This window comes from Vidua chalybeata, chromosome 4, assembly GCF_026979565.1.
Source record: "Vidua chalybeata isolate OUT-0048 chromosome 4, bVidCha1 merged haplotype, whole genome shotgun sequence".
In the NCBI taxonomy this organism is placed as follows: Eukaryota; Metazoa; Chordata; class Aves; order Passeriformes; family Viduidae; genus Vidua; species Vidua chalybeata.
The window spans coordinates 5,361,562-5,379,037 of NC_071533.1; the positions used below are offsets into that span (position 1 = coordinate 5,361,562).

A 17,476-nucleotide genomic window follows, 5' to 3' on the forward strand; every position below is an offset into this window, starting at 1 on the left:
GGGATGGAGAGGACTCTTAGGATTAAAAGGAGACTAAATATATATTTTTTTGAGATACTAAGGGAAAAAAAAAAAAAACAACTTGAGAAATGACACCTTTGTACTGCTTTATATGATGTACTCTCCCAGGAACATATTTCTCATTTTAGGAAGCTGTACTAATATATGAGTTTGGCATCTGTAGTTCTAGATTGATTTTGAGGCTGTAAAATTCACAAACACAACTTAATCCAGGCCCAGCTCTTAATCAGTTTCTGTTGTTTGAAGTTTATTGCATAAGATTCAGTCAATTGAATGCCCAGGAAAATCAACAGTTCCGCATACAGCTATTTGCTCATTAAATGTACTACTCAGTAGCCAGGGGTTTGTCTGCTTTTTGGGCTGATATTTTAGCCCTGATGTACTGTAAGGAATAAAAAGTCAGGTTCCAGGAGTTCTAGCAGAGGACTTGTAGCAAGGCCTGCTTCATTCTGGGCCGCAGTGCAGGTGTTACCATGGTAACTTCTTAAATATCAAAGTACCATGTGGATGTGATGCCCATTGATTTTTGCCTTTTTTGTTTTATATATTCTCTGCGTTCTTTACACATATATTTGCAACTCTGTGGTCTATGTATTTTTTTAATTTATTTTTTTCCCCAGGACTCCCCAGATCTATCCCCCAAAATCCCTCCAGGACCATCCAAAATCCTTCCAGGACCCCCTGACACCCCCCCCAAGACGCTCCAACCACAAATTCCAATATTTATAAAAAGTTTAGGAAAGTGACACTGGGGCAGAATCCTTGGGAATTTAGGGGTCGCAGGGTGAGAATTGGGGATCCCAGTGGGGTCGGGGGAATGGAGACCCCACTGTTGTTCCCCTTGACCTTGAGAAACTCAGCCATGCTGGAGAAATATTTCTCGCTGGCCTCAGCCACTTTCTTCCTTGGCTTGCCTGTAGGTTCATGATCTCCAGCTCCTGCAAGGAGGTGAAGGCTATGCTCGAGGCCATGCCTGAGCTGCGGGCCTGGATTGTGGATTTGCCCCTGTGGATGACACTCTGCCTCTGCAGGGTTTTCCTGATCCAGGCCTTGGTGGCCTTGACCTGGATCTGGTGCGTGCGGCCACCGCTGGCCTTGCCCAGGTGGCCCAGGCTGAACCCGAGGCCCTCCTCCATCTCCCCAGAGCTCATCCTGTTGGCCTGTTTGCGGATCTCCGTCAGCCCCAAGCGTTCCTTCATCTTCCAGTACCGCCAGCCCTTCCTCTTCTCCCTCAGCCCGTCCAGTGGCGCTGGCAGCGGCTTCACAGGGCCCAGGCTCCGCCACTTGCTGAACTTGCACTCGATCTCCTCCTTCAGCTCGTAGCCCGCCTTCCCGTCTCGGCTCTCGTGGAATCTGTCCCCTCTGGCTGCCACATCGCTTTCCTCCTCAAATCGGGGCCGGACGATGTCGCTGCGGTGGGTGAAGCCGGTGTGGGGCAGGACGGAGTTGGAGGAGGAGAAGCCAGAGAATGCTGGGCCCCCCCAGCAGGAGGATGTTGCAGGCTGGCAGCTTGGACAGCGGGGTCAGGCCCTCTGCCACCCCCGTGATCTCGACAGCTGTGGAGGCCTCGAGGGTGAGGGAGAGGCTGGGGGCGATGAAGGACACGTGGACTCCACGTACTCATAGATGCGCAGCTTGGCCCCGCTCAGTGCCAGCACCGTGTCACACGCGTCCTCAATCCTGCCCAGCTCCTCCTCCGGGAGCTGCTGCCTCTGGGTGGTGGAGGCCACCACGCTGACCACTGTGATGGTGGCGTTAGTCAAGATCTGCTGCATGTTCTTTTTCTTGCATTTACCCAGGGAATTCCCCAATTCCTTGACAGATCAGCTGTAATCCAGGGTGTTGGGCATCAGTGACTCCATCTCCGGGAGCCATTTGGAATATTTGTCTGGGCTATGTGTGGATGAAATGATTTCACATTCTGGCCAGAGAAAGTAATGCCTTGTTTCTCTAACACTAAAAATATTGTTGGAGGGCTTTTGATTTTCCCGCAGTTTCAGTGACACTAGGAAGGTACTGCCTACCACGTTTCCTCCTTGAACCTGTTATTTTACCCCAAAGTTCAGAAGTTCAGGCTTGTGTAGACCCTTGACTGTTTCAGGAGCCAAGCTGTCCGGCCCCTGCAATAAACCTGCTGCCCGAAGTTAGTAGAGACCCATTAGTTAGTTAAAACCCATTTTGAAGACATAAACACCCACACTTTCACCCATCAAATTGTTTGTAAAGACATTAGCTTTCCTCTCACTTCTGACTGCATCACCCCTTGTGCTCCCAATTGATGTTTTTTTTGACAATTATGCTAATTTACTAAACTTGTAAAACTGTGTGCACCATTGTGAGGGGGGGACTTTTGTGGAAATTTGCCCATAACTGCCTCTGGAGGCTTCCAATGAAGACCAGCTTCTATATTACCTCCTATACTAATATTACCTTGAAAATGTGTGTTGTTTCATTTCTAGGTTGAAAAAGGCATCAGGTGCAGAAACTTTCCCAGGAGAGATCTGGGAGACACTTGGTTCTGTCCATTTGAGATACAGGCTCTGAGATGTAGGACAGCTGGGCATCTTACTGAAAGCCAGTGGAATTAGGAGCTAAATGAGCTTCTGGAAAGTTAATTCATTAATAACACATTTTCTGAGTAGTTAATGTGAGTGGATTAAATAATATGCGTGAGGGTGGCATGATTGGCCCTTAACTAAAACAGCAGTGGGGAAAGGCAGTATTTATAGCCATGATCTGAGGGTTTCATTGTCCAATCGCCTCTGTATTCCAAATTATTCCTTGAAGACCTTCTGAAGGCAGCTGTTGAGGGAAGGATGAATGTTTCCAAACCTGTGCTATGCAAGAGATTCATAGGCTGCCTCAGCTGACTTCCAGTTAGTTCTCACCGTGCTCTCAAGCAGACTTGGCACAGGATATGGGTAGCTGATGGAAAAGGCAGCACATCTGTCTTCTGCTGACTTTAACCCATGAAGCTGTTTGTTTTTGGTGGAATATGAGACCCCTGGCACATCAAATCTGTGTTTGCTTTCCCAGAACACAGGAAAGCTGGCTCCCTGGCAATTGTTATGGTTTCATTAACATCTGAGATTTTTATGGGGCAGAACATTTTGTGCCATTTTTGCTGCCACTTGATATCTTGGTGAAGGGACGAAAAAAACCCTGATCTGTTTGTGTGTCCTCATGTCCTGTCCTAAACCCAGGGAGTGCAAGGATTATTTCCTTCAATATGGGAACTGGCTACTAGGAAACACCTATCAAAAGGAGCACTGGTGTAAATGTTCCCATGCACCCTCTAAAATGCTCTACCTGTGCAGTTCTCTGGGGGTTCTCTCTAAAACAGGCAGAACTGGTGTTGGAATAACACCCAGGCCTCTCCCTGGTCCTTCAAGAGGATTTACTGTAGTCTTCCTCCTAAACAGAGGTCAGACCAAATGAAATCCACAAAAGGATTATTAATGACACCTGCCAGGACACAGCAGAAGAAAAGAACAGAGGAGTCAAAAGGCCATAAAATCCCCTCACATGAATTTGTCAGACCCACGAATGAAACAGCTCAGCCTCCTGACACTTCTCTGCCCAAATGTGACGTTTGCAGTTGTTCCAGTTTCCTGGAAGAGCTGCACGACACAGTGACCATAGAGATGGCTTCTGTCTGGGTACCCAGAGGGCCCATAAAAATCTGCAGACCTAGTGTGAGATGGTTTATAGGATTTTTGGCTGGTGAGCTCATGAGGTGAAGAGCTGGAGGACTGGAGGTGGCTGTCACCCACTGTTTGCTGGTCATTCTCCCACCCTTCATCTTCTGCCTGAAGACTTCCACATCAGATGTCATGGGAGCACTCTAAAAGCTCAGAGCTTTTTTTTTTGGGGCTGTGCTAATGCAAAGTTGCTTGACCACTGTATGTTGTGTATTGAAAACTGCTGTATACCAGGTCAGGGACTTGTTTTTTGGCTTGATTTCCAGATCTGTTTGCTTGCAAGTGATACAAATTCTGAAACAAAGAATATGGATTCAGGTACAGACACCCTTCAGGTACAGACACCTTTTTACTGTAGGTAAGAGCAGGTTATAGAAGGGAAGGAGATTTAAGGCCTAGGGTATTTCAGGTTACACAACCAGCTCTAGGTCAAATGTCTTATGCATGTTTTGGCAAAAAATTCAAGCATTGCTGCTCCTTTTATTAATTAGTATCTGAGTTCTCTATACCAGTTATGTGTACGTTATTTCAAGTGTAAGTTTACAGACAGGGTTTGTTTGCATTCATTCTCATGCTTGCTCTGTGTCATAATTTTCATACAGTTATAGGAATGAACTTGTTTGAACATTCCTAGTTGAGTGTAAAAAAATATTTTCCCATGAGTATCATCTTTTTGGCAAACACTTATGTGAAAAGGAACTGATGTGGAGACTGTTCTCTGTGCTTGGGAAGATTTTACTTTGAAATCCCTTCATAATGCAGAAAAAAAAAAATCAGTATCGGTCATGACACAGAGGCTCTGTGGAAATAGAAACTTCACCCAATTATCTGGGGTACTGATAAATAGCACTATATTTTCCAAGATTCTTGGGAGTGAAGCTGAAGTTAAGGGCCATCTTTTTCAACAACATCTGAGGAAACCTTGTGACCTATTTGAACAGCCAGGATCTGCTTCTTGGTTTTGTATGGGCCAATCACATCTTGTTTTGTGATGATTAAGAAAACAGGGAAAATTTGATGCTGATTTTCCATCTTGGGATGGAAAGAGTTCTGCCAGGTTCAATTGTTACATGCTAGTTTTACTAATGTAAGCACTGTCTTAATGACACTGTCATTGTGTGATACTGTGACTGCAGCTGAACTCTGGTGTGCTTTTGGTTTTGGTTTGTCAGGTAACATCATACTGAGGGAAAGCTGCATTTTGTCTGGGATCCTGACTGCAGTTTCCCCTGCTTTGTTTTTGATCTGAGGTCTGTAGGAGGTCAGTGGGGGATGATGGCTGGGAACAAATGAAAGTGTGCCAGCACAGAAAGCTGCAGTGCTGTAATCGAGCATCTGTTGCTGTGATGTGTGAATGCCTGGCATTCTGGGAGCTGGGACACAGATTGTTGCTAGCTCCTTCCCAAGGTTATTTCGGAAGTGCACAGAGCAGCTGGTGAGCTCTGGGGTGGGTTTAACTCTCTCATGGCTTCCAAGTGCATGCTGCATTAAAAGTTAAGTACACATCAAGAAGCAGTTTTTCTCAACATAAGATTTTTCTCTTCTGTAACTTGTTTGACCTCGACACTAAATCCCTTGGTCACCATCTGAATGAATTACACAGTGTGAGACATCCAAAAGCAGAAAATAGAAAACTGAATAAGTTTTGATGGGGTTGGGTGATTGTTTTTGAAAGGAGATTGTTGAGCAGAACTGAGGAAAATAATGAGATGTTTATTGGGAGCTAACATTATAGCCCTGAAAACAACCTGTAGGATGCAAGGAGAAAAACTTTCATCAGCCGTCACTGTGCTACCTAACTAGATCTCTGAGGAGACAGCTTGCCATTCTTCCTACAAAATGCTTATCCCAAAACTGCACACTGTCTGCTAATAAGATGTAGACTATAACATTTTTTTCTCTAACATTTGATCTGAACTTTTTAGCTGTTCGGTAAACTGACTTGGTATAATGAAATATTAATAGGCAGGAGAAAGTATCATTCATATGGGAAACGAAGTGCCATTGTTACTTAATATGCTTTTAGACCTATCTTGTTCCTTTACAATTCAAATGTGGTTGTAGGATTAGTTGTTGAAAAGCTACAATGTGAAGTCGTGGAGACCGATGAGTAAGTCAAGTGAAATACAAAAATTATTAGTGACGGCATTTTTCATGGCCTCTTAAGGCTTTATACTTAGCACCTTTGAAACTTGAAATTTCCTGTTTTAGTGGCATGTTTTTATTCAGAGAATACAATGGCAGAGAAAAATGGATGAGTGTGGTGGCTCACTATGGACATTTGCTGTGCTTAACAAAGAAGTTGCTCCTGGATGGTTCCCCCCTTTGTTGCGTTTTCAAATGTCTTGAGATGTTCATTAAGTCATTAAAAATCTAGAGAGACGAGCAAATCAAGGTGTCTAGGTATATACAGAAGCCAAGAGTCATGTTGTAAAAGAGATGAGGCAATCTTTCAGCACTCATGTGCTGGGTGCTTTTTATTAGTTGCTTATTACACAGCATTTTCTGCTGCCCAGTTTGCTTGGAGGCACAGTTGCAGTGTGCCATCTCCTTCACAAAAGGCTGCCAATGCTGTTCATTCTTTAACATTGAATATGATCTTATTTGCAATGTGATTTATTTTTTATTTTGTTTTAATCCTTAGGTAAGTTTCCTGTCTTCTGATAGTATCTGTCTGAGCTGTTGTTTGAGGGAGGGGAAGGCATCTTGGCTGGCAAATACTCTACAGTAACCAAAACTGATTTTCTCTGTAGGTGTTACATAAACACAACGCTGACCACAGCAGAACTCAGTTTCCCCATGACCTGGTCCTGCAGGCGTTCCTGTATCTGATGGAAGTTCTTAGATCCCACTGCTCTCCATTTCCCTGGTGTTTCCATCGAGATCTGTGCTGACTGATAAGAAGCATGAGAATAGTGTGGTGCTACAAATACTTTTGCAGTAGAAATGTTTATTTTTCATTTCTTCTGTCTCTAGGAGAGAAAGTTCCTTTCAGTACTGTATATAGAAACATCATATGTTCATTTTATGCCAAGGGTTTATCCTCTCCTAGGTACTCTTGTTTGACTTGTGGGGATCCAGTTCTAATGTCTCATGAGGAATAAGTTGAAAGTATAAACCAAATTGTTCAGTCAGTGCAGGCTATGGTTTCTAAACCAAACTGAAACATGGTGGTGGTTCTCTGGTGGTTCATGGAGCTTTGTTCACTGCATTAAATTTTTTTTTTACTTTTTGTTTTTTTTGCTGCTTTAGGCTCTATTTCTCCCTGCTCTCCCTGTTCTGAAACCTTACAGATTGCCTGCAAGTGTTTTCCTATGAATAAATTGTAGGCTTTGGAAAAATAGAAAAGATGAAGCACAGTTTGTTATTTTTCATCCTGCCTCTGCTGTAAGGGAAATATAAGCAAAATACACATTTTTCAGATCACACAGTAATTGTCAGCATGTGCTGTCCAGCACCTCCTATAATGAGCAACTCTTTGTCCTTTCTTTTTTTCTCAGGGAGTCTCAGGTCTACCTTGCCAGACTGAAACACATTAGGTACATGTGTGATGTGTGGACATCTTATATTGATATTCTTCCATAAACTTGGAACTAAAAGAAATGCTCAGGTATTGACAAGTCTCAGAAGAAATTCCTGTGTTGACTTAATGCCATGCTCGGTGATACAGAAATGTTTCCAGTGTGCTTTCCATGAAGTTATGTACTGGATTTCCTTCTGTATGAACATGACAGAAAAGAAGAGGTTTTGTTTGCTGAAGGTCAGATTATATAAAAAAGATGCACTGTTTTGGGGGGATTCTTCTTGCACATGTGCACTTTTACTGGATCAAATGTGGGTGGCCTGCGTTGATAAAATCAAATATCTGAGTAGGCTGCTTGTGGACTGCTCAGTAAACAGCTCAAGTACTGTGTCTAGAAGTGCCTTAAAACACAGTCATGTAATATTTTTGGCTCAGTATATTGCAAAATCTTTTGTAGTTTCTTTCCAATAATCTGTTGCCCTAAACATACTGTTAGATCTTTGTAGCATTATTGGAAAAAAGTCTCTCTGGTAACACTGAAAGTAGTTTATTCTCTCTTGATCAACTTTTCCTTTAATCCTCTGTATCAGAACCCCTTAAAGGGCTATCATGGGCCAGATTATCAGCATATTAATCCAATGCTCTCCTTCCTAACAGCCTTCATGTTATTTGCTGTACTCACATTTTTTTCCTCTCCCCATTCCCTGCGTGTACACAGGATGTTGCAAACAACAGGCAGCTCTATTTTCAGACATTGAAAAGTTTCACAGTTGACACTTCTTTTCTTCATGGTTAATTTGATGATAACTTGATGGTTTCAGGATAGGTCAAAATACAGGTAACTTGGTAAGCACCTTGTTTTGTGAGGGAGGGAAGTACAAAGATGGTGTTTCAGGAAACTGTGAGAACACCTGGAATTACTTTTATATGTATTGGGCATGTCTCTTCTATTTTTTGTTTTGGCTTTGTGGGTTGTTCTTTGTGTAGAGGGCTTTTGTGGTTTTGTTGTTGTTGGTTGTCTGATTTCAGGCACATGGCTTTTATAAAACAGGCTGAAATTTGACTTTGAGCTCTGTATTTGATGAGCTGCTCCTCCACGGTGGTATTAACACATTGGTGATGAAAGGAGGCATAAATTTTCCTTCCTTGTATATCAGCCCCATACATGGGCTACCAAGTTAAATATTTAAAAAATGAACTCGACAGCTCACCTACTCTTACTCCTCTTACAGTCCAGATGCTTGATTATCAAGTGTTACCACAAAGCTGAACTAAAATATTCATATATCATCAGTGAAGAAGAATCTTGCTGCGTCTTTCACTGCATGCTTCCTTGCCACGACTGATTTGGGGGGTGTTCTCTCTGGCACAGTGATAGGAGCAGAAAGTAGAGACTACAAACTAGGTTTGGTATTCCAGTAGTTTGGTATTCCAGTAGTGTGAACCATGTGACAGAAGAAACCCGGCACACTTCATGTCTATTGAGTGGCACCAGCTGGAATTTGTTTGAAACTGAAGTGGTTTAAACCAATCCTAAGTGGATTTAGGCACACTGATCTTAAGTGAGGATCAAAACTCCCCGTGTCACACAATGGTAAAGCTGGAACAATTTATCCAGGCTCTTGTTTGTTTTGTCAGCATGGTGTTTGCAGCTGTTCTTGGTTATCTTTATTTTATAATAGAGCTCATATTCAGCTGTAACAAACTTGATTCAGTGTGCTTACTGTCTTTCAATTTTTCTTCCACTCACACCCACTCTCAGGCTGCCTCAGAAGCCTGGGTTAACTGGGGCTGTCTACAAGGAAGGTGCTGTGAGCTTGAACAGGCAGGGGGAGCCTCCAAGAGGCAGGTGAAAAACAAAAATTGAGTTTAAAAAGCTCAGAAGGCAAAAGGTTGGGCTGAGCCAGTATAAAACTGTGGACCAGGGTCACATCGCAAGAGTACTGGACATATTTTTTAGCTTGTAATTTAATGAAAACTCAAAGAGGAAAAGGAAGTCTTAAAAAGTCTTTGTATTAATAAAATAAAGTGTTTTGGAAGATGTACCCTGGACGTAGCAGTCATCAAGAATTAAAGAATGAAATTTAAAAAAACCAAACAAACTAAAACTCAAATCAATTTACCAGTACTTTTAGAATAAAAGCAATGAAACTAACCCAAAACCCATTCTCTTTGATACAAAGTTGTCTGAGCCTTAGATATGACATGGAAATAAATAGGAAGTATACCTGTTTTCATCATTTGGGAAATGGATGTTATCAGCTCTCATTTTTCAGATTTCTTGTTCATCAAACACTGAGGCAGGAGCCAGGATGAAAATCTAACTTACTGATTAAAGCAGCAATAACCCTCCCCATAGCTGTAATAATAAATTTCTGTTCTGATTTAAAAGAACAGCATGTTGAAGCATTAAATTTTCCAGATGAAGACAAGACATTAAAATAAATGAAATTAACTTAGAAGCTCCTGATTTATAGTACCAATGGATACAAAGCTTAAGAAGAATGTCTTGTTCGGAAGCTTAGAATTAGAGTATCAGTTTTATTGTGGGAAAATGTTTCTTTGCAAAACTGAAAAGACAAATTCCTTACTAGTTTTATCATCTATTTATTTTTCCTGTTATGATTCAGACAAATCAAAGGTTAAAAAGCCAGCATTTAATATTTGACAATCTGTGACTCAGCTCAATTTAAAAAAAAAATCATACATTCAATGAGAAACAGTGCTCTAGACTGCCTTTGGTACACAGAATTCTTAAGAATTGCTGGCTCTTTTTGTGCACACACATGAAAATGTATCAGCTGGCATTTACTGTTCTTTCCTTCCAGGGCTTACTGCCCTTCTTGTGGGTGCCAAGCAAGATTAACTTTTCCCACAAAAAAAAAAAAAAAAAGCTGTAAGGGCAGTAAGGTCAGCTGAACTGCTTGGAAGGAGGAGTGTCATCAGTCTTTTATTAAGTAAATGTGGCTTTAAACTTTACTGCCTTCACAAAGAGCTCCATAGGAAATGGACAGCACCAATTAATGGCATTTAGCAAGTATTGCTCTCTGAAGAAATTTCCTGGTTTATTTTCCTCTGCAATCAGTTTCTCTGTTGTACTTTTTAGTAGCATGTCTGATTGGTTCCAATGAAACAGTAACCACGTTTTCTTCCATTTACTATGAAGAGTTGAGAGTATTTTCTGAGCATGTAACTTTTTATTTTCCTGTCCCTTTAGTTATGTGTATGTTCTACAGTAAGAAAATCCAACAAAAATTGTATTTATGAAATTTAAATATATTTTGTGTGCTGGATTCTCTGGCATGCAAACTTCTGTGTAATGGAAATAGGGTTAAATATTTTCTTTAGTAAAGGGCATCTGTGTAGTTGCATGTGTTTTCTGAGCAAATCTATTCAGTTCCACTGATGCAGAGATTATACTGCTGCAGCAGATTTCTCCAGTGTTAAACATTGCTGGCATTTAGCCTGTAGAGCTTTTAGTGGGATTTCAGATCCCACTTAAATATATATTTTCTAGAATGTCAAAATAATGTGCAATTTTAAAATCTAAAAATGGTAGTTAGGACACAAAATACCGATTTTCATTTCTAAAAGGATTTACCCCTCTGAGGTGGTTTGGTAATTTCTTATATTCCATTTGTAAGGTAAAATGGCTGCATTAAAAGTCTAATGAAAAAGCCTTGATACATTTCTGTTGTGTAAAGGTAAAGTGACTCCAGTAATAGGAAAACAGAAAAGAAATATTCTACCTACTTTGTGATGAGTCCAAGTAACCGTTTAAAACTCAGCATTACTTGATGACAGTGATGTACGTTTGCAAAGTCTGCCTCCCTATTAGAAATAATGTAGAAATAATCAGAAATAATGCTCTTCATGTCCTTTCTGAGTTGTTTCAGAAAGTGAGAAAACTCTGGGATCACAATATAACTCAGGTTGCAGATGAGTATCTAGCCTAACTACAGTCCAAATGTTTCCCTGGATTAGGTAGAACATGGATATTGTCCCACATTGGTATGCCCAGAGAACATTCCTGAGTTGTGTACTCCAGTACCTGAGGGCTGCTTGGTTAGGAGATGCAGGAGATGTTTTTCAAGAGTAGAAATGCAAATTTTGGGCCTGTTGCCAGCTTTTTTTGTGACCCTTTGTCTTCTGCACTCTGCTGTTTCTGTTCTCATACCTGGAGAGTATTTGGATGTCTGGTTTGGTGCAGGTGCTTCATGCCTGAAAATCAATTTTGTAAAGAATTTAATTGAGAGAAAGGTTAAGGAGAGGCTGCTTGAGTTTATGCCTGCTTTAAGTGAGCTGTCCCACAATTGGGAGTGCCAGCACCAGCCAAGGGGAGCCTGTTGTGCACAGTTAGTCTTTTTTTGCTACCTTCCCACTCTGATAAATTGAATTAGCTCTGACTGCTTGCTCATATGCCTCTGCAGTTTGGCTCAGTCAAGACTGCCCTTTCTAAAACAGTTCATGATTTAAGCTCCAGATACTGCAGTAAAAAGAAAAACAACTGAACAAGCGAGTGATGGATCCTGAGATGAGATCATTGGGCAAGATAATGAACAACTCCTTTCAGAGATGAAATACTACTGTAATTCAGCAATGTTCTGGCTATCAGAATTGAGTTACTATTGCCTTGGAGGTTTTGCAATCAGCCTGCTGGAGTGCAGCCTCCTGTCTGCTAAAACACTCCAGTTAAGTGACTGTCTCAGTGCAGTTATGCTCCTTTGTCAGACACTTGCATTCACTGTAGGCAGAGACACGAGGGCAATGCTCTCTCAGGGGATAATCATGACTGGACAGGCAGCATTCGTAGAGAAGACCAGCAAATGTGCAAGGGTGAAAAAGTCTCCCATGAGTCTGGCTGAGTGGCTGTCTCTGCACCTGCTCCAAAACCTCAGTTTTCCTTCCAGAATGGAGAGGCCCAGAGCTGGACACAGCACTCCAGGTGTGGCCTCGCCAGTGCCCAGTACAGGGGGACAATCACTGCCCTGCTCCTGCTGGCCACACTGTTTCTGAAACAGGCCAGGGTGGTGTTGCCCATCTTGGCCACCTGGGCACAGCTGGCTCATGTCCAGCTGCTGTCAACCAGCACCCCCAGGTTCTTTTCCACTCATCCCTCAGACTGTGGTGCTGCCTGGAGTTGTTGCCAGCTGCAACCTGGCATTTGGTCTTGTGCCACGAGACCTCATGCTGTTGGCCTCAGCCTATGGATTCAGCCTGTCCAGATCCCTCTGGCAAAGCTTTCCTACCCTCCAGCAGATAGGTGCTCCCACCCAGCTTGGTGTCATCTGCAAATTTGCTAATAATAGACTCAGTCCCCTCACACAGATCATCATTAAACAGGACAAGAAACACCGGACACCTCTCTGGTCTTGTGCAATCTGTTGAAGCTGCAGGTTCATCAGTGAAAATCTGTGGTTGAAATGCTCATTTTTCCTCACCTAAAGAACCACTGCTTTACATACCTTACGTTTTGCACTTGTACTTTGGTGCTGTGGGATGCTGTAACTGGAGCCCTCATCAACTCTAAAGTAGCAACCATTTTCTGTGTATGTGGTGGAGTCAGATTGAAAAAGTCAGGCCACTAATGTAGACAAGGTTGAGGAAAAAAGGTTATTCTCAAATCATTCTAACTAGTGAAGCTGCTGCTTTTTGTCTGTATGCTTTGGATGAAGGACAAACAGTAGTTGGTGGGGCCAGGCCAGGCCTGTAATAGAATTGTGGAATATCTCAAGTTGGAAGGGTCCCATAAGGATCATCAAGTCCAGTTCCCTGCTCCTCCCAGGGCTATTTAAAAAGAAACCATATGACTAAGAGCATCCTTGAACTCTGTCAGGCTTGGAGCCATGACCACTCCTCTGAGGAGCCTGTTCCACTGACCACTCACTTTCTCACTGGACCACTCTCTCAGAATCTTTTCCTGATGTCCAGTCTGAACTCCAGGATGCAGGCTCAGCAAGTGATTAAGACAACTGTTAAAACATACATTTGACCTAATTTAAAACACTCCTGTGGGTAGCAGACACACCTGCTGGGTCTCAGAAATTTGTCTAGCTATACTTGTTCACGTCTGTCTTGTCTTCACCAAGTATTGCTAGTTGCTGTATTTTTTTTTTTTTTAGAACAAGTTTATTGGTAAATATTTCCTCTCTGAAATAATTTAGTGATGACTGGATGTTGCTTAGTTTTTCTTCTCTGTATGCCTTACCAAATGTTTCAGCTCTATGTTGTTTCCATTGTATTCTACTGTTAATATAGTTCTTGTGCAAGATGTTATTTTTTTCACCAGCAATTTGCTGACCCCTTTTCCAGTATCTCCTAATTTTTCTCATGGACCATTACTTCAGAGACTGCAGGAAACTCCTAATTATGGTTAGAGCACTGAGTAGTTCCTTAGAAGCTTCCAGGGTCAGCTCAGATGATTTTCAACCATGCTCTGAATTTTTTTTCCATTTTCAGGCTTCAATTTTTCCACCAGTTATGTATGCTTGCTTTATTATGTAGATTAACGACTAGTGTGAATGCAGAATGATTTCTGTAACAGGGATGGGATGAGGAATTTTGAAAACAAAATGAAGTGAGCAGTTCAGGTATCCATGATGCAGGTCTACCTAAAGCCATTTGCTTATGTGAAGTCCAGTCTTAGTGTGGCACTTTGTAAAGGATAAATCAGAAGAAAACAATTCAACATACTTGAGTGAATTCTAAATCTGTGTTTTACTACATCTTTTCAGAAGCTGGATGAATTGGTCTCCAGCTTGCTGAGGTATAAAGGTACTGCTAATTACTGAGGAAAACAAATGTCAGTGTGTTGTTGTGAGCTAGCAAGGCTTTCTAGAAGTAATGTTTGAACCGCAGGTTTTTTTTCAAAACATTTGATTTACCCTTCTCTTTCTTTAAAGCTGAGGTAAACCTTTACCTCTTTGAAGACACTGATACAAAGGGAGACTCAGGCTGTGGCTCTGATGTTGGTGCTTTGTCAGTTTTCTTACAGTGAAAATTGCAGTAGAGTTAATACTCAGTAAAGATTAAAAAAAAAATTTCCAATATTTTACACAGATGATCATCGAACCCTGCTTTTGCAGAGCACAGCTTAAGATGTGTTTTGTAGTCCTGCTCTCTTTGTGTGAGTTTCTTGGTCTGTCTGGCCTTTCTGAAGTTACTCAGCTCAAAATGGCCAGATTCTGGATGGATTCTGTTGGTGAAGTCAAGCAGTTGAACGCACTATTACATTCATATGTGTGCCAGCAGCTCAGCTGAACTACCAGGCATCAGTATCAGCCCTTAAAAGCAGAGCTCTGTGTGATGGTGCTGATGGAGGAAGGCTTTTGTGCTGTAGAAGAAGTAGATAATAAAAATTACATGTTACAGCCAGTAGGGAAACTTGTCTATTGCAGAGGCCCTGTGCAAGGCTGAGTAATGCTGAATAACACTGGTGAAATATTGCTGCTGATACAAACAGGAGGCCTGGAGGCTGATCTTGCAGATACTTGTCTGTACACTCTTTTTAATACAAAGAGGTAATTTATCAACAGGAGTAGCTTCAAATGTAGCTAGGAGAGCTCTGCAACAAATGGCCCAGAATGAGAATGTGTCGATGTGAATGTGTGCATGGAGTTTAGTCTAATTAGCAAACACAAAGTGTAGCATGTTAGTGCAATTATTGCCTGTAAAGGAAACCATGGCCATTGAATGCTGTTGGCTTTTTTTTTTTTTTTTTTTTTTTTTACCATCTGGAAGGTGGGGATATAACTTGAGCTATTGTTTTGCTAGTACCTGTGAAAGCTAAAACAGAGCACATAATAAATGAAAAAGATTTTGTGGGACTCTTGCCAATGTTGTTTGTTTCTTGGAAAATGTTAAAGAGGGATTATGTTTACTTTTTTGGTAAGAGACTTTGGGCTGGGAGGAAAATTAGCCAGAATTTTCCATTAAACATTGCTTGAAATTGGAAGAGGAAAGAAAATGGAGAGTCTTAACATCAAAGAATGCCCAGATTGCATCATGCAGACTGCAAAGTTCTTAGGTTATTTTAGGTCATAAAGGGTTATTAAAGCTACATAAAATTATGTTCTAAGTAAACCTCCTAAAATCAGCTATTGGAATAGGCTTACTCTTGTAAGTCAGCAGTAACCACTGATAAGGCAATTTCCATTGTAGGCATCTGTACTAATTAAAGGTGAAAGGTGCTATGCTTTTAGGGGAGCTTAAATGTGGTAGAGATCCCTTACAGAAGAACTCAGAATAAGATGGTAATGATGGATCTAGAAACACAGAGATGAAGAATAGGTGGAAACACTTTTGATGGGTGTCTGAAATGTTAGATCATTGTTGTAAGGAAAAAAAGTGGGGAGGAGTATTTGTGGAAGAAAGATTTTCTGCATTTAACAAATAACAATTTGTATGGCATTCTGAGTATGGGATTTTCATCCTAGCTAAGGCCAACTTTTAAATTTCTGTCAATGCTATCAGAAATATGAATTTTTGGCTCCTCAGGGAAAAGCTGTGTCAAATGTTCTTCCTGACCACAACAGCCATACTTTGGTGCTTGGCAGAGCAGAGCTTGTGTACTGTTCCAGTTTTGCACAGCAGCCCTGGACTCCAAGATCCTGTTTTCATTTTCTTCAAGCTCTGAACTGGATATTCAGAGTGAACAGGATGATGAACTCATTGTCACTGAGTAAATGGACAACCAAATTATGTGCAGAACAGAATTACATTGCTATAACATATGCTTTTATTTCAAGAATGGCCTTTTACATGTACTGCTCGTGTCATGACACAGACAGAAGAGAACCTTATCTAAAAGTCTGCATGATGCGCTGAATTGTTTAATCCATTTTAGAGTGAGGGCACAACTGTTGTGCAGAGCAGTGTTTCAGCATGTGGCACAGATGTATGTATTGTTTTTACAATTCCTGTTGTAAGCATTTTCCTTGTTTGTACATCGTCCCAGGGTGGCATGTGGCTAAGAAAGCAATATACCTGTCTGGGAAATAACTGTTTCCTATTTCCCAAAGCCCAAAAGCAGAAAAATGAAGTTTTTTACCGAACAATCATAGCTGCATTTGTATTGGCTTTTAAAGCTGACTTTTCTGTGTGTCTGTAGCAAAAGAATACACTGCCTATGTTGACAGGGTGGCTATAGCATTCAGGAGGAATGCTGAGCTGTTAGGTTGTATAAATGAGTAATGTCTTGCAACAGTTGGCCTTGACAGCCTTACGCTTTCTTAAGCGGATTTACAATCAGCTAATATTTGCACACCTCCTTTCAGCACTTAAAGCACCAGCTCCTCTTTAGTCATTGTAAATCTAGGGCTATTCTTACAGGAGGAAGTTCCCCCCCAGAGTGATTTCAATGACCTGATATGTTAAGTGAGATGGCTGCACCTTTAATGAGAGGGATGTTTCTTAGTTCATCACCATTTGCATTCTTATTTGGCCAACAAGAGTCTCATAATAGCAATTTCCAGATAGAAAATAGCTGAATGCTGAAGCTCAGCTTCAATTAAGTGCTACATCTAGCTTAGCTACTCTAACAGGCTTAGATGAAGAAATACCAAATAATTAAAGGGATAAAGTAGAGTAATGACTAGGAGTTGTAACAAAGAACCAAGTCTGGTTTCTTTTAATCATGACATGTTTTTCTTTTTTTATGTGTGAACTTAAACATTTCAGCCCTTGTGGCTCAGTTCACTCAGCTGAAGAAAAAAAAAAGTTATAATGTTTATGAAGAAGTGAAATATATTTGACACAAGACCTTTTTTTTGGATGTTGCCACAGAGGAAAACATCATATGGTGATGGGTATGGGTGAATTTTTGAAAGGTTAGCACTTAGATGGTTGCTGTAAGGACAATTACAGTTGCTGTGAGTTTGATCACAAAGAAATCTGGACATTTGTTATGCTTTGTGACAATGCAAATTGTGGTAATCTGTTACCAGAACTCTCTCATGCTGTAGTTTTCACATTCACTCTTTCATAGTGCAGTTGAAAAAAAAGCAAAACAAAGTCAAAAAACCTCCAAATTAATAACAGTTGTAGCTAAAAACATCATTGAAATGCTACAATTCCCAAGAATTTAGACACCATGGAGCAACACCATGATTTGATTCAGACATTTCCAGACTCTGGACAGTGGATTGATTCCAATCTTTCCTCTTTGTTATCCAAATTTTAATTTCATGCTTTGTAAAGTTGCTGTGAGATGCTAATTATTACCTTGTGATCA

The 17,476-nt window shown here is 41.1% G+C and overlaps 1 protein-coding gene across 1 annotated transcript; it reads right to left on the reverse strand.

The window, feature by feature from the left end:
* Positions 1–247: 247 nt before the first annotated feature.
* On the reverse strand, positions 248–2,278 carry PRPF31 (pre-mRNA processing factor 31). The gene is given in 5 exon segments (XM_053940495.1): positions 248–924; positions 927–1,497; positions 1,499–1,628; positions 1,631–2,063; positions 2,267–2,278. Coding segments are annotated over 5 exon segments (1,326 nt in total). The 3' UTR covers positions 248–744.
* Between the last annotated feature and the right edge of the window lie 15,198 nt (positions 2,279–17,476).